This window comes from Dermacentor albipictus, chromosome 10, assembly GCF_038994185.2.
Source record: "Dermacentor albipictus isolate Rhodes 1998 colony chromosome 10, USDA_Dalb.pri_finalv2, whole genome shotgun sequence".
Classification (NCBI taxonomy): Eukaryota; Metazoa; Arthropoda; class Arachnida; order Ixodida; family Ixodidae; genus Dermacentor; species Dermacentor albipictus.
The window spans coordinates 55,239,681-55,264,197 of NC_091830.1; the positions used below are offsets into that span (position 1 = coordinate 55,239,681).

The following is a 24,517-nucleotide window of genomic DNA, read 5'->3' on the forward strand; positions in this document are numbered from 1 at the left end:
GCTGGGGATCAATTACTTGTATTCTGATTTGCGTGGGTATCGCAGCAAGTATTGTGTGACAGCAGAGCCAAAGCTTAAAGTAGCTACCATGATCCTATTGTGTTTGACGAGAGCTGACCTGTTGTCGTTGTGTGAAGAGATCGAGGTAGACGTAGAGGAGGACTTGACGGACTCAGATATCCCTAAAGCCATTCTGGAATGTAACAATGATTTGAAATTCATCGAAAAAATAGGTAAACGAATTCTAAGCAAATAACAGGCACGGGAATCAATTAGGCAAGAACGCCAAGAGCGTGAGCACAAACGGCAAAAGCTTGAAAGGGACATGGCCGCAGTAAACAAACAGATACAAGATTTGCCGCAGTTAAAAGCAGGAAGTGAACAGCGGCTTGAGGTATCTGTAAAGTGGACGCAGCGAAAACGGGAGGTAGATAGCAGATTTGGTCGGAAGCCCAGAGAAATATTAGCAGCTGCGAGATCAGCAGCACGTTCATAAGTGAACTCAAAGTGCTAGAAGCTATTGATGGCTCAGTGGCAGCAGAAGCTGTTAAAGGCCGTAGTGAAGGCGACGATGATGATGATGTGTGGTGTTTTGTGGCGCAAGGGCCAGGTTTGGCCAAAGAGCGCCATGACAAGTGGTAATGTTGACGATGTATTATGGAAGATGTGACTTGGCTGTAAAGTGGCCTAAAATAGTCGTTGTAAAGTGCGTAAAATCTACTTGCGATAAAATTATGGCGATGACAAATGACGAATACTATCAATAATAAAATCCATCGTAAAAGAATTACGCAGAATAGAAAACATATGAGATGGTAAAAATACCTGGAGCACTGTTGCCTCACCGGAGCCCTTGAAACACAAGGGCCTAGGGGCACGTGGTATACGAAAGAACTATCACAGCACCATCGTCTGAAGAGAAGAGACGCTACGAACATGTGGGGCTAACAACATGCAACACAACATCTTTCAGATAACTTAGGACTGCGTTGATGTCAAATAGCGGTTCTGGGCCGAGTAACATTACTGGATGAAGATAAATGTGCTGCCGGTATGCTAAGGCAAAATGTTTCTTTCTTTCAGATTCGGCTTTCCGGCACTCCAGGAGGACGTGCAGGGCAGTAAGCCTCTCCTCGCAGCTATCGCAGGTTGGAGGGTCATTTCCGGTGAGTAGAAAATTATGGGCGCCGAATGTGTGTCCTATTCTGAGACGACAGAATAGGACATCTGTTCGGCATGATTTTGTTACAGAGGGCCAGAATCCTAACTGTGGATTTATCACGTACAGCTTATTATGTGTTCCCGCGTCTCATAGGCATTGCCAGTGGTTCCATAGTTTCCTCCGTAAGAAGGGCTTTAGAACAGGAACTGCCACGGTGGGATTAGCCGAATGCGATGCAACTGACGTGGCCAACTGGTCCGCCAGAACATTACCGTCGATGCCCCTACGACCTGGTACCCAGAATATGATGACATGCTGGTTACCTATATACGCTTTAGACAGAACGGAATTGAGTTCATTATTTACCGGATTTTTGTGGTTAGAGAATGACATCAAGGCCTTCACAACACTAAGGGAGTCCGTATATATGACTGATTTCTGGAGTTTTGATTTCCTGATATGCTTCACAGCCGACAATAGTGCGTAGGCCTCAGCCGTAAAGATACTAGTTCCCGGATGCAGTACATCGGTTTCCGAGAAGCATAGACGAACGGCTGCGCAGGACACCTCGTCGCGTGACTTTGTGAAGAAGTACACAGGAAGTAGCGAGCGCAAGAGCAGATGACATTTCGGCCGTCCTCAACAAGAGGAAAATAAATACAAGGGAGGCTCATGCAGCGCATGAGAAGGGGCTCGCGCAACGGAGATCGTTGGAACGCCGGCACGACTAGGGCCGCCGGGCCTACGGAACCCACATCTGCCGGTGAGGTTCACTTGACCGGGCGTCCGTCTTCGAGACAGGGAACGCCTCGGGTCGTTGCACGGCCCGAGATCTCGGAACGGCCTGCTGCAGCCTCGAACCAGCATCTACGCGCGAGGTTCGGGAGAGCGAGCGTCCGTCATCGAGACGAGGGGCGCCTCGGGTCGTTGCCTTGCACGAGGCCTCAGGTCAGCCTGCCGGCATCTTGGAACCCGCTTCTACGTGCGAGGTTCGGGTGACCGGGCGACCGAGTGGCCTGTTCGCGTCTATGGAGCTGTGGGCCGTCCACCTTTTTCCTGCCCCGTGCTGCTGCGTCTGCTCTTCCACGCCGGTCATCCCTCTACGAGCGAGTGGTGAGGAGATAAACAGGAGCAGAGCGTTTAGCTTGAGAAGCAGTAAAGTCAAGTGGACACACGGTCACGGCTCCTCTCAGTCGGCTCTACATCATCCCGGTACTCGTTCTGGCATCCGCTAGTGGCATGGAAGTTATGTTCACGCGTATTAGCTGGCCTGCGGAGAATTTGCATGCATATCATATTGACTCAGCCGAAGCGCTTCTAAATGTTAGGACAACTTTATCGAATCGTTTTAGTGTGCGTTGAGAAATATTTAGGGTATTTATTTAGAAAACGGGACTGCCTGAGAACTGTAAAAGCGGCACTAAAACAATGTTGACTAGGAATTTGTAAATCCCCAGCGAGGCCTGTCTTTGACTATGCGTCGATTGTTTGGCCATCTCATTATACATCCGACCTATAACGGCTCGAATGTGTCCAGAAAAGATAGTGCGCTTAATAATTCATTGATTCCATTCCAACTTATCATCTTTATCACACGTCACTAAATTATAACTTGAACCGTTTGCGAGAATACACAATTATAGACGAATGGTCATGCTGCTCAGTATTGAACACTGTTTGACTAACACTTACGTTCGTTTTCCGTTTGGGAGCCTCTCCACACGTGCTTTCCTAGGCATGTTATGGTTTGATGTACTTATCTATACTTTCTTATTTATGTACCGCACTCCTGTCCTGTCTTAAGTCTGAGACGACAATATTTGTAAATAAAAAAAATATAAAGAAGGTTTTCTGTGTGCCCCTTTTCGCATGCAGCAGAGGTGCGGTGCTGGTATCATAAAATCCGGCATGTCTCATCACGTCAGTATTGCAACCAGCCTAGTAACTGCAAGAGTGATGAGGGGTAGTTGGTCCACAGGTTCGGTCACACTCTGTTGCCTCTACGCATTGTTAGAACAGTATGCCCACCGCCACAATGCCACTCGAGCACTGTTAGAGCATCACCCACGATAGTCCTTCGGTGCGTCGATTTTATGTCACGCAGTTCCTGGCGTTTGCGGCAGTGGTGCGTTGCGCCCACCGGCAATACTGTTCCTGTAGATGCTCCACGCACAGTATCGTTTTTTATATTGCTTCATAATTGTAAACGCTAACCTGCAGTGTCGGGCGGTGCATTGTTCCTAGTGGATTCGGCTGTCCGAAGCTAGCGGGTGCGCCTCGTTTCGCAAGCTCTTACAAGTTTTTAAACGCGTTTCTTGCCTGGCTTTTGTGCACTGTTATCGCACAGCTACTCGATTAAAACGCACAATTTCCGTTTTGATCGTGCCACGTAGTAGTGGGCATCGTCGCTTTCCGGCCTGCAGAGCAGTATTTCGGGTGTCCGTAGCGGCGTGTATATTATTCTCACGGAGGCACCACGGGAGCTCGACTCATGCAATGCCAAAGCTTCTCCACTGTTAGTGTAATTCTTATCACAATAAAACGCCAACTCCACTAACACACACAAATGTTCTGTCTAGTGCGCCACAAACTTAATATTGCAGTGCATTTTACCGTACCTTGTTCTGGCCAAATGAAAGAGAAATTCCGAGTAGCATAGATGAGCGGTGAATGCTGGCTCGAGCGCATAAGCGATCAAACAGGGGCGGGCGCGTAGCGTATTTCATTTAAGAAAGAAAACATACCATGTATGTGAGATGTTTTTCCATTCTGGGTTGTTTCACTCAGTGGTTGCCTGCAAAGTACAAAGCAACCAAACCTACGAAAATAGGATTGTACGTGAAATGACAGATAAAATAGGTTATGAAAATCTGACATAGTGTCATACGCCATGCAGTATTCCTTGGTGCAAAGAATTATGCGTAGGGAATATTGGAAGTCCATGCTCAAAAATATTGCAATCTTACCGCAATATAAGGCACTTGCCTTTTTCTCTTGGCTTCAAAACGAGTTTTTTAGGGAATTACTTTGCCACTGTACGGCACGTTTGTAAAGTGTTTGGTTCCCTGAAAATATCTTGTAGATACTAGAGAAAAAAGAGCTAACATAGGTCCAGTACAGTTTCAGTTTATTAATGCCGCAAGGTTATGGGGAAATAACAAGGACAACGACTACTGTATGATGTGGGCCCAGTAGAGACGAAATACCATGGCACAATGACGATGAAAGGACGGTGACATTAATAGTAACGAAGATGACGACGAATAAGCAAGTGCCCATGATGTAATGTTCAATGCCATTACAAGGTAACTTGCATGGCACCTTTTGCAGTGAAGCAGTTAAGGGTGTTTCTTCAGTGGCATTGTAGGGGTGGCCGGGACGGCCACTTGTGGTGTGGGGCGTACTGGTGAAATAGACGTGTTTCTCGTACAACTGCCTCCAACATAAGTTGCCTCCAACATAAGTAGGGGACGTACGCAGGGAGTAAAAAAAAGAATGTGCAGAAATCTTTTACGGTGGTTGCCAACGTAAGCGAATAGCCAGAACAATCTCCACCAACGGAGGAATAAAGGAAGTAAAGAACCGGACAGCGTACGAACTAATGAATGAATGTTTTCTTTATACTTGAGCCCGACTTTGAAATATCAAGCACCGCCAAATCACGAAAATGGACCAATAGACATACGAAGATAATCACTTTCATAAGTAGTAGGGAGCGTTTCGTGACAACCTTGAAGCCTAGTCGGAAAAAATATTAGTGACATGTCGGCCCTCATAACGCTATTAGTATGCAGTAACTTCTTGTCCCATTGCTATGGCTACGCGTGCTGAGGTGGTTTCATCTCGCCATTCCCGAGGTGCGAAAGTAGTGTCATGAAGGTTAGCAAGACAAAATGTTACAGAAGCAGATCAGTCTCCTTACAGGCATTGAATGCGAAAGCAGCATGCCTCTTCCGGGGTATACTTTTCACTTGGTCATGTGCATGAATTGGGCAGACAGTTTTGAGGGTGGGCCACCCTATTTTTCGTGTGTGTCAAGTGAATTTTGCGAGAGTGCCAGGACTGCTTTGAACGCGGGTCAATTGAGTTCTTGAATTCAGTAATTTTTGGGGAATGAGCAACGGCGTCCGTGGCCATGTCTGTTAACCGTGTAATTTAGTAGTTCAAGCCGCAGCAGTTTTAGCACCGAAAAGAACAAATAAGGCATAACTCGAAAGAATGACTTGAGTAGCGTAGCAGCAATGCGTTGCGTAATTTTGAAGGAGCTAAGTTGTCGCCGTTTTAAATAGAGACTAAATGTTAATATTAAGTTAATGTGGACTGGTGAAGTACTATCCCATAAACCTCGAAACGATTGTTTCTTGCGAAGAAAAGACTTATTTGAAGAAAAAATTCATTTTTAAGTGTCCGCGAACCCCTAGCGCAGTTCAAATCTCCCGTCCGCCGATCAAGGGGTAGTGATGTGATGGTCTCACAGTGACGTTGCACCATCGGTGAGTAAAACGGCGCCCGCAGAAGGCGCTACAGCTTTTCTGCGCAAAACACAAACGCGCGGCCAGAAATAGAGCCAAAGCAGAGCCGACAGCAGCGCGAAAGCGGAACTTTGGTGGCTAGCGGAAGGGAAATCGCGCGACGATAAGCTGGTTCTTGATTTTATGACGCCAACTTTGACGCTCGTTGACGACCCTGACAACGACACATTAGCTCGCGATGCTCGGCTAGATTCAGCGATTTAAGCACTGATGAACGTGACCTGCTGCATAGGGCTCGCGCTGCCGGCGTCGTTGCGTACTACTTCGACGGCAACTCTATGTCATGGCTGTACATATTCGCACATTTGCAGCTTTCCTACGTGAAAACCAAATGCCGCACTTACCGCGCCGTCTTCGACCTGCCGTTGGTCTTGCGCTTCGGAGAATGCAGGCAAGACCGGCGGAACAGCGCTATGGGAGAACATTGCTTTCAAAGGCACTCCAGACGACTTCAGTAAGTCGGCCTTGAACTCGTAATCCTCTGGACGAAACTGCAGCGAGCACACTATGCGATTTTTCGGCTCTTTGCCAACGCGCTGTGGCAGAGGTATGGCATTTAACCACTTCACTCGTTGGCACACATGATTCACTCTTTGGCACACATGATAAGCAACGTTGGATTCGCCGCTGTAACTGCCCTTGGCCAAATTCCGCGGACCGTTCACGCATACCACGACATCCCATGGACGTGGCATTCCCGCTGCTTGTTCCAAATGCAAGTTTCGCGAGCCAGCAGAACCAGCGCAGCACGACGCCATAACGAATCAACTGAAACTCCAAAGCGCGCGCGGCGCTGAGTCGAGCGCGCACAGTCGAGCAAAAACGAAACCTTTCGACCACCCATACTACCCAACGGTAACGTCAAAATGTTATTTTGTTCTTACAATCGAATAGAAGTACACAAGTAGCATTTTCTTTCGTAATATAACCAATTGAAATTATCTTTTTAATACAAGTAGTTGAGTTCTAGTGATATAAATTATCATGAGGAGTGCCTTCTTCATCGGACTAGTACCGGAATGTCGCTGGGGGGGGATCTCAAATCGTGCCATGCATTTACCTCGAATTCTCGGTTACTAAAGCTCTGTTCGTGATTATATTGACGCCGTAAAAGTTCTAGGGCATTGCTATATCACTTTAACTTGACTTCATAGTAAACTTTAGTGTCTCTTTAACTCCTTCAAAATTACCCGACGCATTGATGTTACGCTACTCGTCATTCTTTCAAGTGATGTTTTTTTTTTTGGTCCTGTTTTGTTACTTGCGCGCTGACCTACTGACCGGCTCTTCTAAAGCCACAAAAGCATGCCGCCGACTACACCCCTGAAAGCTCCCTAACCTCTCACTCCCACAACAGCCTCCTATGCCCTTCTTTTTCTTTTCTTGATTTTTATACATTGTCCCTCTCGGTACCTTTATTACTTTTTCTTTTTTTTTCTCCCCGCCTTCCCACTCTCCCGCTCTTGTCCCCTCATCTTGGGAACCACGCTTGCAGACGTCGGGCGACAGCGCTCATTCTCTCTGCCTTTACAACCAGCCGCCACCGGTGATGACCGCACGGGACGTCACTCTACCAACCCTTTAGAAATAACATGGCGAGGATGCCGCGGCCCTCATTGACGAAAAGAGGTTGTCCTATTGAAACGTTGTCCAGCCTTTCTGAGGCACCTTATCCCTGTTTATAACTTTACACAGCAGTTTGCTACTTCATATGTCAACCTCATTCTTGATTTTGCCTGAGTGCATCACAAGATTCTCTTGAAATTAGGTGCTTTAAATTATATTTGAAAATAAGATGCATCCATACCCCTCCGTGGAAGGGAAGCAAGTGCCAGAGTGAGCACTTCCTGTGCTTAATTTCTACAATTACGTGCTGCCTGTTGTGCGCTGAAACAATCTGATAAGCGAAGTGTTGCGGTAAAGACGTATCTGCTCCCCAATAGGAGCACGCGTCGTCCCCTTAGGTGTTGATATTTATGAATGTCAATAGGAATATTCTTTCTTTCTTTCCTAAAGCAGTTTCGAACAATGTCCCATAATATCAAAGGGCCAGGGCAGTGTGTTTGAGCAGTGGCAAGGATAAGAGAAAGACCCGAAAATGGAGTGAGCCAGTGCGCACTCGTTAATTACTTCGTCAAAAAACTGTGCTCGTCTCTGTCACTTATGTCCTTGCGTCCTGTCCTATCACGCAGTTTGTTAAGAAAGTTTGTCCCGCACCAATTCGGACAGCTGCCAAGGCTTTTACGTAAATATGAAAATTAGACAATTATTTGCAAGGCAATGTTTCCTAGATTTATTTCAATAGTATATACTGACTTTTTTAATCAATATTAGTAAAAACGAAAATTCATCCTAGTTGGCCCTTAAAACATTCCTAGGTGTAAGCTTTATGCTACGGCATAAGGCCTCGCTGTTCGCGCCAGATTTTTGGGATGAAAAACTCTCGCTTTTTGAACAACTACGACAGTATTCATGTAACGGCTAGTGTCAACAGAAATACGATTAGCATTTAAGCAATGCAATGGCACATCGTATTGGTAAAATCCCGTTATTTAAATTTGTTGTGTTATCTCTGATTCTTCCGTTGCGACTGATATGTTTGAAACGCAGTTTAACGCGTACCGTTTCACTTTGCTATGGCACTTGCTATTCAGGGTCAACATTAAGCATGACGAAATTACGGCGATTGTACGACAGCGCAAGGACGACGAAGGGTTGATGATGGAGCAATAACGTCGGTGGAACCACAAAAGCAATATGGCGTGACGCCATGACAATAGTGAGATGACATTCATGAAATTATGACGCAATTGCAGCGAGGCCAATTACGCCATGAGGGCAACAAAATGGCGACGAGCCGGTGACAGTGACGGCGTGACGACCATTGTATAACGAGAAGAGCATGACGAAGCTGAATAGACAACAATGGCACCAACCTCGCGGCATGACGATAACAGTATGAGAAGGGATGCAGGACACTGACTGTTTGACGATGCCACAACGAAAACGATGGCCTGACAACACTGACATACTCACGAGTGAGTGACGATAACCTGATTATGATAAAATGGAAAACAAGGAACGATGTCGGCGAAACAACGAAAATGCTTTGATGATGCTGGCAAGGGGAAGCTTCTGACGTAATTCAGATGGTAAAACGATACCTAAGTACCTAAGTCACTAGTTAGATAGACGTAGCGAAAGAACGCCAATCAGATTTTAAAAAATTTGCCGCCTACCGCGGGTAGACTAGCTACTCCCTTTCCGCGAAAAAAAAGTGAAACATCAGCAAAGTGAGTGCACAGAGCAAATAAAACAATCAATACATTCCTATCTATAGAGACACAAGCTCCTGAGTTTGTCATCATCATCATCATCATCATCATCATCATCATCATCCCAATCATCATCGTCATCATCAGCCTATTTATGTCCACTGCAGGACGATGGCCTCTCCCTGCGATCTCCAGTTACCCCTGTCCTGCGCCAACCAATTCCAACTAGCACCCGCAAATTTCCTCATTTCGTCGCACCCCGCATCTTCTGCCGTCCGCTACTGCTTTGAGTATCTGAGTTTATGAGTTCTCCTAATGTGGTATCAGTGTTCATCTGCGTCTATGTGTGGCTCAATCATGCTTCTCCAGAATACGGTGATGCTTCCAGACGCTCTTATGGTGTGGCCAGTTTTCAGAAACATTGAGAAAGATAAAGGATAGGCTGCCTATTCACGATGACATACGCGTTACCAAATGTATCGATGGTCGCAGTAATTGAATAAAGGCGCTATAATCTGGACAATATGGTGTCTCTACTCAGGCTATTTATGTCTGCTTTCTTTGTCGCTACAGCCTATGCTACTGAAGTGTAGTAGTATTTCTCGGTCACATGGTACTGGTGTGACACTCTCCTAACTTCTTTTGAGTGTGAAAAAATGGCTGTATTTCGAACGCCGTGAAGTGCATGGAATTATTAAGAAATTTTGTTGTCATTGGAATCCTGAGACTTGGGTACACAACAAAAAGACATTCAGTAAAAAGTTATTTGCATAAATATTTTTTAAAGGGAAACAGAGAAACTAGACAACTGCTCACCCTGTCAACAGGAGCAGCAAATCGGATTCCCACATTACCGGGTATTGTTCCGCATATTGAACTAGTTTATACATTGTTTCTTTGGCCATAACGTCGCCATTTCCGGCCAGTGTTAAATACGCTTCTTCTCCCTGTAATACTTCTTTTGTTATATAAAGGTATATCCACGTGTATTTTACTCACCTCATAGTAACTTTGAAGTCCTGTTAAAGTTATAGAGCCACGAGGCGTAAGTATACTCAGCGTCTTGCTTGCCTGCAAGCAAGTAGTGTCATGACGATAACCCTAAATATACACGTAATTATTTTGAACAACACGTCATAAATTTACTCTTCCTAAATAATTGACCCCACTCATTACACTTCGCTAAGTGCACTGGCAAGGCAACTGCTCACGGTAGGCTCGAAATGTCAGGGTATCCGAGCTACTGCCCGGTGAAGTCACGTAAGAATACGGTTACGAGTCACGTATATAAGATCAACGGTATTTCGTTATTAGTAGTGCATCTGTATAGAAGGTAATTCATTTTGTTCTAGCTTATTAGGTAATTAAGCATAATTATTGATGAAGGTAATTAAATATGCTTGAAATTGCATAAGCTTTTAGGAGACCTGTAAGAATCGCTTTGAAGTTTTGGTTCTTTTGTAATTGTAAAGCGTCATATTCCCAATGGAACATACCCAGTGCTCTCAGTCGACGTTAAAGGGTTTCATTGGACTTTGGTACCTTTCTAGTGCTGCATCTACAGTGATGCATATAGGCGTGAAATAGGTTCATTAAAAGGTGTAATGCTTTTGCCCGAAAGGGGAGACATCGATTGTGATAGCAAATTAGCAGCCAGTCATACGAAGAAAGAGTAGCGTTTTTGTTGGTAATGTCAGATAGGGAACATTCGCTTACCAACTTAATTAACAAGCATGGTGTCAGCGCGAACAGGAAACATGAACACGTCACACTCGACGATCACGAACACTCGCTGTCAAAACGATGGTGCGTGGCAGCATCAGCGAGCGAAGTGACCTTCGTGGTGTCTATCGCTTGAACGCAAAGTGAGCACCGAGGACCCAACGCACGAACAAAGCTACGATTCGTCGACGCACCTAGGCTCTGCCCCCAATGTCGATCGCTCTCAAGATACGGCCGTCCGACCGTGCGCAGCCGCCACCACAAACGCAGTTACAGTTGCATACATGCATGCATACATGCATTCATGTCTAACATCTAGAAAGTACGCGAACTATCTCAAGAAAGCCATCATATTAAAAGCAAATGTACGTATTCATAAGTCAACGCACGAAGGACATAGGAAACAGGATGTCCAGGAATAGCGCATATCAAACAGACGAAAGGTAGTTATCGGCCACACAAATCATTGTTAGTTTCGGGCATGAAGTTTGGTAACATTCACAGAAAACCTTGGTGTTTTGAGCATTCAATACCATGCTTCATTCTACTCGGTTATATGTTTGTCCATTTAGAAGATTATGCAAAATACGCAGTGACCCGTGTCTTAATGGGGAACAATGGAGATGCGCACATTGAAAGAATTTTGTGGCTCAAATTCACGTCTTATATACAAGCAAAATAGAATAGGAAGAAATAATCGGCCGCACAAGAAATTCAGTGCTGATGGTTGGCAACGTTTTTCTTTTTCGCTGTATGACGGCGGCAACCTAAGAATGAAAGACTGGTTCGTGCTTTGCCAACGATGTTTTTTTTTTTGAACAGCGAAACATTCCGGATGTAAACAGCCTTCGAGGTAGCGCAGGTAAATCTTTGTTTGTTCTGTGCTCATATTGCGTCGTGGTTCTCTAAACATTATTATCACACTTCAGGTGTTTTCATCTCGCATACCTGGAGCAAAAATGGTTGCTCTACTGACCATACAACGGTTTTCTCCTGCGTGCTCCAGCCTCTCTCAAAAGCATCTAATGCGGTCTACAGAGACTTATGGGCTATTTGTGCGTTAATGTCATCACTGTGTAGCTCGTGAGTTCGCAGCTGGTAAGTCGACTCTCCCATTGCTCCGCACTCGGGTTATTGTGTTGGTGGAATGATTGATTGTGTTTACATTCCCATGTGACATGATAGAGTGTGGGTGTGGCCCCGCACCATGGGCAAGTGTCTTTGTATTGTGTTGGGTACATATTGTTTAGGATGTATAAATTTGGGAAGGAGTTTGTCTGCAATCTGCGCCAGTCCATTGCTTCCACCTTTGTTAGAGCTTTTTGCGTTGGGGGATATTTGGCTCTCGTCGCTCTGTGTATGTTTAAGATTTTTGTGTATCCTCCTTCACAAGCGTGTGGGTGATACTCCGGGGAGTGCGACTGCTCTGCTCGGAACATGGTCTCTCGAGCTAGGCTGTCTGCCCTTTCGTTACCCTCTATGCCTGCGTGGGCCGGAATCCATATTAACTTCTGCGTAACGTTCCTCTCGGCGAAGTTGGCTCCGCCAAGAATTCTGAGGGCGGCTTTGCTAATCCTGCCCCTCATGTAATTTCTGCTCGCTTCCTTCGAGTATGTTAAGATGTTTAGAGGCCTGCCTGTCCTATATTCTTCTTCTGCAGCCAGCGCCACGGAAAGGGAAACGCTCTTCCGTATAAGGCCTTACAGCATTGTGATCTTTATTGCAAGCAAATGCCGTCGGTTGCTTGAAAGAATATTACATGTTTTTTATCAATAAAATCAGTTGATAATAAGCGATAACTCAATTTCAGTGTGTTCTCGTGTGCTGTGTAATTCTTCGCATTAACGAAGTAATTCCTTTGGCAAGCATCTCGTCTTTTTTAAAAAAAGATATGCAGTTATGAATACACTTTTCCTTTCTTTCTATATTGCTATACTAGTGGCTGGGCAAGTAACAATACCTTGTACCAGGATAAAAAAGGAGCACTTTTATTGTCTAATTGCATAAAGATATCTAAAATAGGTTTTCTATTTTTCAAGAAGATACGTGCACTACAAGGTCTTGGTGCGTGCGGTGGATTTCTGCGTAATTTTACAAAGCTATACAGAACAAGGATGACATTATTATTTTTTTGCATTTGTACTGAGAAAGTAATATAAACGCCTACTGGTAAAAATTTAAAACTGCATTGATGGAACACACAATGGCTGTTTGTACATTTACTGTGAAAGCAAGCATAGTTCTGTTCAGCGTCCCAAAAACAATTGAGAGAGAGAGAGAGATACGTGATATGAATTAAGATATACTTTGTACTTGCCTTAGTGAGAAGTTGTTGAACATGTGCCTTGAGTTTTGCGTGGTCTTTGTGGAAGCGGTTTGTGAGGGATTTGTCAGTAATGACGAATAATTCTACATTGAAATCTTGTAAGGAGTCGTCCTCTGTTGACGAGGTTAAGAAGAACGCAATCGTGACAAATAAAGTCGCATTTACACACATAGCTAATATTCAGGTCCACGACTATATGTTCAAGCGAAACGTTTTCTTTCCATGAATAAAAGAACCAAGCAGTACTTATAAGTTATATATGACTTCGTCTTTTTGAGATGCAGTTGAGTGGCATGGAAAGTTATTATGCGAACAGCTTCGTCTTCGGTTATAGATTGAGTGGAAAGCTGGCCTACAAAACCTAATGCGAAAGTAAAATGAACTTCACAGATGTGATCTGGTCAGCATCATATATGTGATTAGAAACTAATAACATAAATTTTAAAACATGTGGCTACATCCGCACGTCGTGAGTACTTTAACGAGTAACTGCACGGCATTGCAGATGAGCACAAGAAGATTTGGAATTATTTTTGCCAGTCATATATGTGTTATTTTTTGATTGACTAAGCACAGCCTATTGTATATGCAAAGTGTGCAGGGGCATCAACAAGTATTAGATGACCGTGGTGCATAGCCGTAAGCCTTCTGCAAGAAAGTAGCAATAGATCGGCTTGCTTCTTGTTTTTCAAACTTAAAGACCTCCATTTAGCAATATAGCAGCATGACGTATTGTCCCCGTCAAAATAAGTTATGCATGATGCGTGTCGTTCATCAGAACTTCTCTTTCTGCCTAACCATAGGAACACTCCATCTAGCACTGCCACCACAAAGCTTGTGCGTGCCCTCCCAAATGCATGATGCGTATGCGTGGGGTGAATGCTGACAAACATGTCATGCGCCATCTTGAGGCACTTCTGAGAGTTCACGCGTGGCCTCCAAGACGAGAAGCATGGCGAGGTGGTGCCTGTGAACGCGGATAAAAGTTATCTCGCTTGCCACACACGTAGTGTAACATACACAGTGACTCAACTTGTCGATAGGTTCTTTGAAGACTGACATGTACCTACTGCATTCGTAGCGCAGGTCGATAAAGCATTGGCGCGAAAGGCGTTCATTCAAAAGAGTCGCACCAACAGTTTCTGTGGCGTCACTTGCTAAATCGTCGGGTTTCTAATATTGCATTACACTTGCGACGTGGGGTCGATTACACCGAGCATTAAAAACATTTGAAGGATTTTTTTGTTGTCATTGTAGAGCCGTGCGCACCTATTGGCACATACCCAGTGACCTAAGTTGCCATCTAAGAGGTTGAAGAAGAGCACCCACCCGCCGTGGTGGCTTAGCGGCGATGGTATTGCGCGGCTATGTACGAGTCCGTGCGATCTTATCTAGGCCGCGGCGGCCGCATTTCGATGGGGGCGAAGTGCAAGAACGCCCATTTCCCATGCATTGGAGGCACGTTCAAGATTCTCGGGTGGTCAAAATTAATCCGGAGTCCTCCACCACGGCGTGCCTCATGATGAAATTTTGGTTTCGGCAGGTGATACCCCTTAATTCAATTCAATTCAATTCAGTAATAGCACAGACTTATTGAAACATACCCTGTGCTGTAAGGCGACGTCAAAGGTTTTCATAGAAGACTGGTAGAGTGAAGCATGTCAACGGAAAAAAAAATCTTTGTTGAAGAGCTGGCCCATATGTACACAATGTCAGATGCTGAGTGGCTCATGTTCATCCGAAGGTTGCTTTCAAACCATGTTACGTCAGAAAAGTAGCTCGATGCTCTACCCATTCGACCATGCACTACACACTGAAGCAGATTAGACGGAAAATGGTGAAATACAATACACACACACACATGTAGATCCAATGATAGATAGATAGCAGGTTATCCGTGAGAAAATCTGTGAAGTATTCTCAAAATAGTAAAGCACTTAACGCACGCATAAAGAAGGCTGGGCTGATTGGCTTAAAAGTGTTTTGGCCGGGTCATCGAATGGCATGGTTCCCTAACCCCAACCAATATTTTTACAAGAGACAGGCGCTAGGCAGCGTCTTCTTTGCTGGAATATATAGCTTCTATTGGCAATTCACTGCCACTTGTATGCGTTGGCATTGATAGAGTATTTTACGCACTTTCTGGCGAGCAACTACATATCTATGTTCGTACTTATGTTTTTGTCTAACTGTTCTCCCGCATAGCGGGGTTAACTGGGTAGCCTGTGGTCAAATGCGTGGCGCAGTGGGATTAGCAAATTCCTTAGGGAACTGCTTAGGGAATAAGATTCAACGCCAACCAGCGGACCACATTGGATCACTGAGAAGTATTAATGCGTACATGCAATACCACTCCTTAATGAACCTCTTTCAAGCCGACATGGGTCCCTTTAGATGAGGGACATGGTAAGTACCACCGCTCAAGGAAATTCTTTGATGCGGACTTGCAGCACTGTGCATATGCCACTCGATTTATGCTGCTCTTTGTAGAACCTCTTTGATAACAACTTGGGTGGCAGTATGTACGGGTATGCACGTGCCTCTCTTTAATAAAGTATTTTACACCAACTTGGGTAACTATGTATGTATCATTGAAATTTGCCGCGATGAAATGACAAAAAAGATCTCTTGAGTGTATCCAATGCTAGGCGGAATATAATCCACGTGAAGGAAAGCTATCAGATGCTCTATCAGGCAGCGTCACATTTGCACTAGGTATGTGCCACTTTTTAAAGAAGGCCTTTGCGATAACATTACGAGCAGCTGTGCAATGTATGCGCAAAATATGTGCCTCTAAAATCAACGACTAGATGGTGCAGCATGTACAGAAAGTACAAGAGAGGAGGCCGGTTGCCGCATATGGTGTTTCTCAGCGTTGGCCCGTACCGATACACCCTCGATTGCGGAGGACACATGGAGGCTTCACGCCGCTGGTACTAGATGTCATTGAGTGTTCCTACGGAAGTGCCAAAAGCAATCTCTCGGTATTACACGTCTCATAGATATATTCTTTCGACGGTGGCAAACAATTGTGTCGCTATATAGATTTATTCCTAAGCGCATTACCGTCACCAGGCATTGTGCGATGCGTTCCGCGAAATGTCTTTCTTCATATGTAAGCGTTTCGAGCAAAATGGTCTTATGAATATAAATTTTCTTTCTTTCAGTTTATTCTGCATAGTGTTACGTAAGAAGACGCAGAAGGAAAGCTATATACAAGTATATATAAAAAGTAATACGCCGCACTTGGCCAAGAGGCAACAGGGTGCGCTAGCCTCCAATCGTCGGCGTCGTCTCCTTACTGGTCGCCTCTTCGTCATTGGAAATACTATTCCGTAGCACTACCCCCGGCGGCAAAAGCGCCATCCCGGAGCGACTAAAGGCCGGACTCGGAAGCAGTGTAGTAAGCCTTCAGCCTACTGACGTGCTCGACTTCACTAGATGCCAGAATAGATGACGAGCTTGAGTTCACAGGAGCGATTTCGTTCGTCACAGGCGTCACCTGGCGGAGCACGCGGTAGGGCCCTGTGTATCGCGAAAGGAGCCTTTCTGAAAGTCCTACGTGATCAGAGGACAGCCACAGGAGCACGAGTGCACCAGGCGAAAATGGGACGTCATGGTGGCGGGCGTTGTACTGACGCTGCTGAGTGGTTTGCGAGTCCGTCAGTCGAGCACGGGCAAGCTGGCGTGCATGGTCACCGAGGGCGATGGCATCGAGCGCATACTCGCTTGTTGAGGTCGCAGCAGGAGGAAGTGTCATGTCAAGGGGCAAGGTCGTTTCGCTACCGTAGAGTAGAAAAAATGGAGAAAATCCGGCGAGGTCGTGCCGGGAAGAATTAAAAGCAAATGTGACGTAAGGAAGGGCAACTTCCCAGTCGTGGTGGTCCTTGGAAACGTACTTGGACAGCATATCGGTACGAGTGTGGTTTAACCGCTCTGTCAGGCCATTGGTTTGAGGATGATATGAGGTAGTCTGCTTGTGTTGAGTGGAGCAGGAGCGGAAAACGTCGGCGATAACTTTCGAGAGGAAGTTACGACCACGGCCAGTAAGCAGCTGTCGCGGGAGGCCATGAAGCAAGGTAATGTCACGCAAGAGAAAGTCCGCGACGTCAGTGGCGCAACTGGTAGGGAGAGCCCGCGTGATAGCGTATCGGGTGGCGTAATGAGTTGCGACGGCTACCCATTTGTTCCCAGAGGATGACGTGGGAAAAGGACCGACGAGGTCTAATCCAACACGGAAGAACGGTACCACAGGGATGGTGATCGGCTGGAGATGACGAGCAGGGACCACCTGAGACGTTTTCCGATGCGGGCAGGGATCATAGGCAGCAACATAGCGTCGGACAGAACGAGCGAGAGTAACCCGCTCGAAGGTGCGGGTTACTCCAAGATGTCCTTCAGTGGGTGCCTCATGCATCTCAAAGAGCACAGTCTGTCGCAGATGTTTTGGCATGACAAGAAGAAGATCAGATCCATCAGGGAGTAAGTTCCTTCGGTACAGAATGCCACCCTGGAGGATATATGGGCGAACAAATGCTTCGGTACGTGTAGAGCGCAGACACTCGATGAGTGCTCGCAGCGATAGGTCTCGGTACTGTTCATCGGCGGTGTCAGTGAAGTCAGACACAGAGAAAATGCCGTTGGTGGTACTACTGTCGGCGTCGTCAGGCTCGTGTATTGGGTAACGAGACAGGCCGTCAGCGTCCTTGTGTAGAGGCCAGATTTGTAGGTGACAGCATACGAATATTCTTGGAGGCGTAAGGCCCAGCGACCAAGTCTTCCTGTAGGATCTCTCAGTGAGCATAACCAGCAAAGCGCAGGATGTTCTGTGACAACGGAAAAGCGTCGGCCATTTAAGTATGGGAGGAATTTTGCAACCGCCAAAACTAGGGCCAGACACTCACACTCAGTGATGTAATAGTTGCGCTCCGAGGGTGAGAGGAGCCTGCTGGCGTAAGCGATAACACGGTCGTGGCCGCGCTGGCGTTGTGCCAGTACTGTGCCAATTCCGTGACCGCTGGCATCAGTAGGGACTTCGGTAGGCGCAGAAGGATCGAAATGGGCCAGAACGGAAGGCGTTGTGGGAAGGTTGATTAGATGCGAGAATGCAGAGGCCTCCTTATTGCCCCACTGACAAGGGGCGTCTTTTTTTCAAAAGCTCGGTTAGTGGTCGTACTATGACCGCGAAATTTTTCACGAAGCGGCGGAAGTACGAACAGAGGCCGATGAAGCTGCGCACATCCTTGACACACTTCGGAACACGGAACTGCGTAACAACATGGATCTTGCCTGGGGCTGGTTGCACTCCGTTCGCCTCAACGAGATGTCCAGGGACGGTAATCTGGCGATGGCCAGATTGGCACTTCGATGCGTTCAGTTGCAGACCGGCTCGACGGAAAACGTCCAGGACTGCCGAGAGGCGCTTGAGGTGTGTAGAGAACGTTGGGGAGAATACTATAAGGTCGTTCAAGTAGCACCGGCACGTGGACCATTTGAAACCGTGAAGAAGGGAGTCCATCATGCGTTCAAAAGTGGTAGGAGCATTACATAGACCGAACAGCATCACTTTGAATTGATAAAGGCCGTCGGGTGTTACAAAAGCAGTTTTCTTGCGGTCGAGATCGTCCGCAGCAATCTGCCATTAGCCGGAGCGAAGGTCAATAGAGGAGAAGTAGCGAGCACCGCAGAGGCAGTCAAGGACGTCATCAATGCAAGGTAGAGGATACACGTCCTTTCTGGTAACCCTGTTAAGGTACTGACAATCCGCGCAAAAGCGCCATGAGCCATCCTTCTTTTTTACCAGTACGACAGTTGACGCCCATGTACTACATGAAGGTTATATAATGTTCTTTGCAAGCATTTTGCGAATTTCTGCGTGAATAACGTGACGCTCTGCCGGTGACACTCAATAAGGGCGGCGATGTATAGGAGGGGTATTGCTGGTAATAATGCGGTGTTTAACAGCTGTAGTTTGGACCAAAGGACGATCATTAAAGTATAAAAATATCGGGGTAGGAAAACAGAACGCGGTAGAGCTGACGACCGTGCTCGGACGGCATGTCAGGCGCATTCATTTTCTGTAGGTCGGCGATGGTACAAGTTGCTGATTGCGATGGTAGAGGAGGATCGGCTGAACGGTCGTCTACTGCAATAGATGCTATTGAGTGATCCTCGAATGAGCAAAGCTCTGCCAGAGACATCCCGCGTGGCAGCACTTGTGTGGTCAAGCCAAAATTGATCAATGGCAGGCAAACGCAATTCGCCGTAATAGGTAAAACGGTATGAGGTACTGTGATCCCATGTGTAAGTAGGAAGTCTTGCATAGGAGCCGCGATGTAGTGACTGTCGGGCACTGGTGGGGATGACACGAAGTCAACGTAAGTCAGTGGCGAAGGTGGGAAGCGAAAGAAGTCGACGGAACTGAGATGACTGGGGTGTGGTTCAGCGGGATCCAGAACAGGCAGGTCAAGGCGGAGAGTACTGGCGGAACAATCGATGAGAGCAGAATGTGCGGAGAGGAAGTCTAAGCCGAGGATGATGTCGTGGTGACAGTGGGCGATGACTGTGAATAGCATGATAATGGAGCGATCAGCGAAGGAGACGCGGTTGGTACACATACCAATCACGGGGGCTGTTCTCTCATCGGTGATACGGACAACAGGCGTCGTGGTGGGCGTGATTATTTTCTTCAGGCGGTTAAGAAGGTCAGCGCTCATTACCGACAAATGCGCCCCAGTGTATATAAGAGCAGATACAGAAACACCGTCGACTTGCACGTCAAGAAGGTTCAGTTGAGTGGGCAACGTCAGTGGAGGATTTGGCGGTGTAGGGAGCAATGCAGCGTCACCTCGAGACGCTGCATCATATAGTTTTCCGGCTGGGAGCGGCGTCCGAAGGGAGTCGGCGAAAAGGAGCGACGGGGCTGGGGGGAGCGAGATTGTCGTCGTTGGGGCGAAGGTGAACGAGAATAGGGGCGGTTCGGCGCATGAGAATCAGTGGCGGCATTATTGGAGCGTGCAGCATAGGTACGGGAAGGGTCACCTGATGGGCGAGAGTAGGCAGTGTAAGCAGACCAGGTCGGGGAAGTCCAGGAAATGCGACAGTGCCGAGAAATGTGCCCGATTTGACGGCATTGAAAACAAATGGCCTTTTTGCCAGAAGTGCGCCATTCAGATGGGTTGCGGAAACGTGGTGGCTAAGAAGATGCGGGACGGGGTGGAATCGAAGAAGCCGGGTTGTTATCAGGGCGATGGGCCGAGCAGATGGTGTGAAGACCCATGTTTTCGAACTCCTGGCGGACAACTGCCTGGATCAGGGAAACCGTGACTACAGGTGCGTTGGTGGGGCTGGAATCGAAGGCAGCCGGATAGGCGTCCTCAATTTCACGCCGGACGACTCTTGTAATACCGCCAGTGTTGCTGGAACAAGGAAGGAGCGTCGGCAAAGGAAGATGCCGCTGGGGTGTTGGGCGAACGGGCAAACGGCTAGTCGATACGTCGGCTTTTACCGAGTTCCAGGTGGCGGCACTCTTCTATAACTGCATCCACCGTCGCGACGTTGTTGAATACGAGCCAGTTGAAGGTGTCATCGGCAATGGCTTTGAGGAGATGTGGGATACCTTGTCTGACTCAGTCATGTGTGCGTGACTTTGCGGCACAGAGCCAAGACGTCCTGAATGTACGTGACATAGGGCTCTGTTGACGTCTGCACACGGCCGGAAAGCGCCTTCTGTGAGGCAAGCTGATGACCGTAGGGGTTGCCGAACAAGTCTCGGAGCTTTTGCTTGAGCGAATCCCAACTGGCGAGCACATCTTCGTGCGTCCGAAACCAAACTTGAGGTGTGCCACCGAGGTAAAAGACTACGTCGGCGAGCATGATAGTAGGGTCCCACCGGTTATTGCGGCTGACGTGTTTGTACAGGCTGATCCAGTCCTCGACGTCTTCCCCAACTTTCCGAGAATACGCCAGGATCACGAGGAGCAGGGAGTGCGATGTAGGTCGTCGAAGTGGCAGCAGGTGTCGGAGGCAGCTGAGTCGAGTTGTCATCGCCGGAAGCCATGAAGGAAAGCTCGACGTACCGTCCATTGCGAAGCTCCGTGACGAGGTACAGGGAACGTCCACCTCCACCAGATATGTTACTTTAGTAGACGCAGATGAAAAGCTATGTACAAGTATAAATACGCCGCGCTTGGCCAAGAGGCAACAGCCCGCGCTAGCCTCCAATCGCCGTCGTCGTATTTTTACTGCTCGCCTCTTCGTCATTGGAAATACTATTCCGTAGCAATATGATTCGTTTTACCAGAAACCACTCACGCAGATGTAAAACCTCAATCTTTAGCGACAGTGCTCCACACTTCAGCAAAGCATCTCTGGTGGTACATCTCCAATACCCAAGCGAGAGAGCAACGCGTTTAACCTCGATATGGAGGAAAAAGAACAAAGCACCAATGACACGCCAAGTCTACAAGGTAAGTTCGGTGGCTTAAGCAAGTCGAGCCGAAGAAGATGCGCAAACCATGGCCGCAGACAAAGAAGGAAGGTACAATAGAAGTGTTCCGATCACTGGTCGGCACCATCTAGAGAGATTTCACAAAACGAGGCTGTGGTTACCAGACGTCCGAGACTTCACTGTGTTGTTGAGGGGCAACGACGTACGGCTGGCGACACTCAAGAAATTGTTCTCAGCGACTCACTTCAGCACACGGCAACCCGCATGATGGAGCAGTCGAAAACACAGAGCAGAAGGAAAACACAGTGTAAGTTGCTTTGATATTTTTCTCTCCCATGTTGTGTTTAGGATAAAAGAAGGACCGCTTAGAAATGCCTGTGACTTTGTAATCTTCCCTGGGCGTAAATTTAGACTCCGATGGCAACACGCGGAGGCAGCTGCTCATGTGCCTTTAGCGCAATGCAATCTTATGATTGCCCACGAGCGGAAGTTATAATTGAGAAACCGAAAATAAAATGTTTGCGCGTCTAAATCTCTGCACATTAAATTATATTTCTAAAGAACGAAACGGGGATGCTTGTCAAATGGAAGTGAGCATTTAGGCTTTCCTGTTCATAGCCGGTTTATCTTTTTGTTTTTCGGAACCGTGCATGGTTTTCATCGTCACAGTGAAGGTTATTATTGTTTGGTAGAGCCTGTAGGCCGATCTTTTTTTTATTGTCATGTAGGTTTTGTTCATTCTAATTGCGCTTTAGAGTGTTGGCATACGAGCGCAGAACAGCGCAGTAACAGCTTTGGTTTTCTCGGGTTGATTCAGAGCACCGGAAAAATAACCGCGTAAAACATAATGGCCATAACGAGAATCTCCCACGCTTGCTACAACTTCTAAAAAAAGACCTATGGTCCAAATCAAATAATATAAAATATTATAAATTCTACTGTAATAAACGCCACCTAAAATCATCTACGGCAATTAGGTTACTGCCTCAAGTGAAATTTGAGCGCAACTGTATCGGTGTTTTCATTCAAATTGACTTGCACGGGCAGTCTGTCTCGGGGGATGCGTTGCAAATGAAGCGCATAGTGGAGCGAGTGCCTCGCTAGTCGGGAGATCACGAGAGGCAGTACGTGGGTGTTGCTTGGGCGCGATTCATAGCAGTCGGCGCAGACAGACATGCGCTCATGCAGCGCTTTGTTTCCTTATATGGTATCGTTGGCGCCGTCCGTCAACAGATGAGACATGCTACTCTGGCGTAGGCATTGTAGGCATCGCGGCTGCGAAGCCCGTCTTGCGCGGCTTCGGAGGATTTTTTCTCAGGCTTACGCCGTACCCTCCTCCTCCGCTTTCCTCCTTGCGCTCTCTTCGGAATGGCTGCCTTTCATTCGCGTTCCTTGTTTCCTCTTTCATCCTTCGCTATGCTCGTTCTCTCGGTTACGTGGACGCCTTGGGACGACGCCTGCGCTCGCCGCATGGACGGGCGATATAAAGGTGCACTCTATATTTAATTTATCCCTCTTCAAAAATGGTTTGGTCAGCTCGAGACGACTACAAATGACACATTCCTTATTTGAGGAGTGTATGGCTGAAGGTATATGAAGAAAGTAAAATCAAAGCTTGTCATCCTGCATCGTGCTAAACTGTCGCAGTGTCTCTGCAAACCGATTGTCCGTCACCCCGCGGTGCCCTTTTCTGGTAAATTCCGCTAATGTGTGCCATTTTTTTTAAATCTGTAAAAAAATCAAGCACCGGAACTCCTCGGTGCAGTTGTCGCCTACTAAATGTGTCATAACATACGAGGCAATACTCACCTTCGCTTTCAGCATCCGCTTGTGGAAAAGCTGAGCAAACCGCTGCAAAATTTAGAGAACTTTTTAACAGCAGACGCGTTCAGGGTAAAGGAGCATGCGCCTAAATTCCACAAATAGCCTGAATACAACTTCTCTGAAAACTCTGTTTATGAAATCCAGACGAGTAGTACATGCCAAGCGCATTAGCAAGTGATCGTGCTTTTAATAAGTTTTGTCACCTGGAGCCGCATCAGCTTTTTTTGCTTCGAATACATTAATTTACTATGTGGTAATCATCTGATACCAGTGTCGCAATGAGTTGATCATGAATTTTTATAAGAATATTATTCTTATTATATTTATCCCACTCTCCTGCGTCTGTCAGTCCGTCCGTCCGTCTGTGTTCCTAACTATATTCTGAGAAGTGGAATCACTGGGTAGTCCATGGTGTTATGTATTGAGCATCGGGCTAATCTGCTTGGGGGGAAACGCATTCTAAACCAACTTTCTGACCAACGTTGGTAACTGGTTCTGTGAGAGAGGAAATTCGGGGCTCATGATTGAACCTCTTTCACTGCAACCTATATTTATGGATATGTGCCATGCTTTAGTAAAGCTATTTCACGCGGTCTTGGTTCGCTGGTTATCTGCCCTACATCAATGAGCCTCTTTGGCGCCAATCTGGGTCACTGCGTATATGGCACGATGTTTCCTCCGTCTTCAAGAGAAAAAAACGAATCCTGTAGTATTTCGCGGGTGTTAAACGGAATGTAACCTAACTCCTTTGTATAAGGCATTCTCATGTGAGTGAACAAGGCGTTTCACGTAGCATGAATCAATAAATAAAGAAAAGGTGGTTACCCGCAACTGAAGGAAACCAACGACATATTTTCGCGTCATGTGGCGCTCCTAAGTGTATTTTTTATATTGCACTATTTCGCTAAAGGTACGCGGAGCACCCTGTATACTGTCACGTTGTCACGTAGTGGTGACGGTGAAAAAAGCAGAAAAACTGGGAATGACGGAACTAGCGTTTTATTTTGGCGAACTTGTGACCTCAAAAACAGGCTACACTCAAAGAACGGCGACAGCAGCGAACACAGTAGGCGAACGCTGAAAATCTGATCTGCTGGTCAAGAACGTAGGATTTTTTGCACTAGTCATTGAAAGTTCGACAGTGATCAGTGATGCCAGCCTGTCTTGCAGAAAGGTATATGCAATTCGCGTCCCACATGCAATCAGATTACACAAGCTTCCGTGACA

At 46.7% G+C, this 24,517-nt stretch overlaps 1 protein-coding gene across 1 annotated transcript in view; it reads right to left on the bottom strand.

Annotated features, from left to right (window-relative positions):
• The window catches only part of LOC135917052 (snake venom metalloproteinase atroxlysin-1-like), a 55,277-nt gene that overhangs the window by 14,157 nt on the left and 16,603 nt on the right, over positions 1-24,517 (bottom strand). The window contains exons 5-8 of the mRNA XM_070526720.1: positions 23,276-23,317; positions 13,009-13,130; positions 9,969-10,040; positions 3,907-3,980 (exon numbers count right to left, since the gene is read on the bottom strand). Of these exons, the coding sequence (XP_070382821.1) occupies positions 3,907-3,980; positions 9,969-9,973 (79 nt within the window). The 5' untranslated portion in view covers positions 9,974-10,040; positions 13,009-13,130; positions 23,276-23,317. The remainder of the gene's footprint in view (positions 1-3,906; positions 3,981-9,968; positions 10,041-13,008; positions 13,131-23,275; positions 23,318-24,517) is intronic.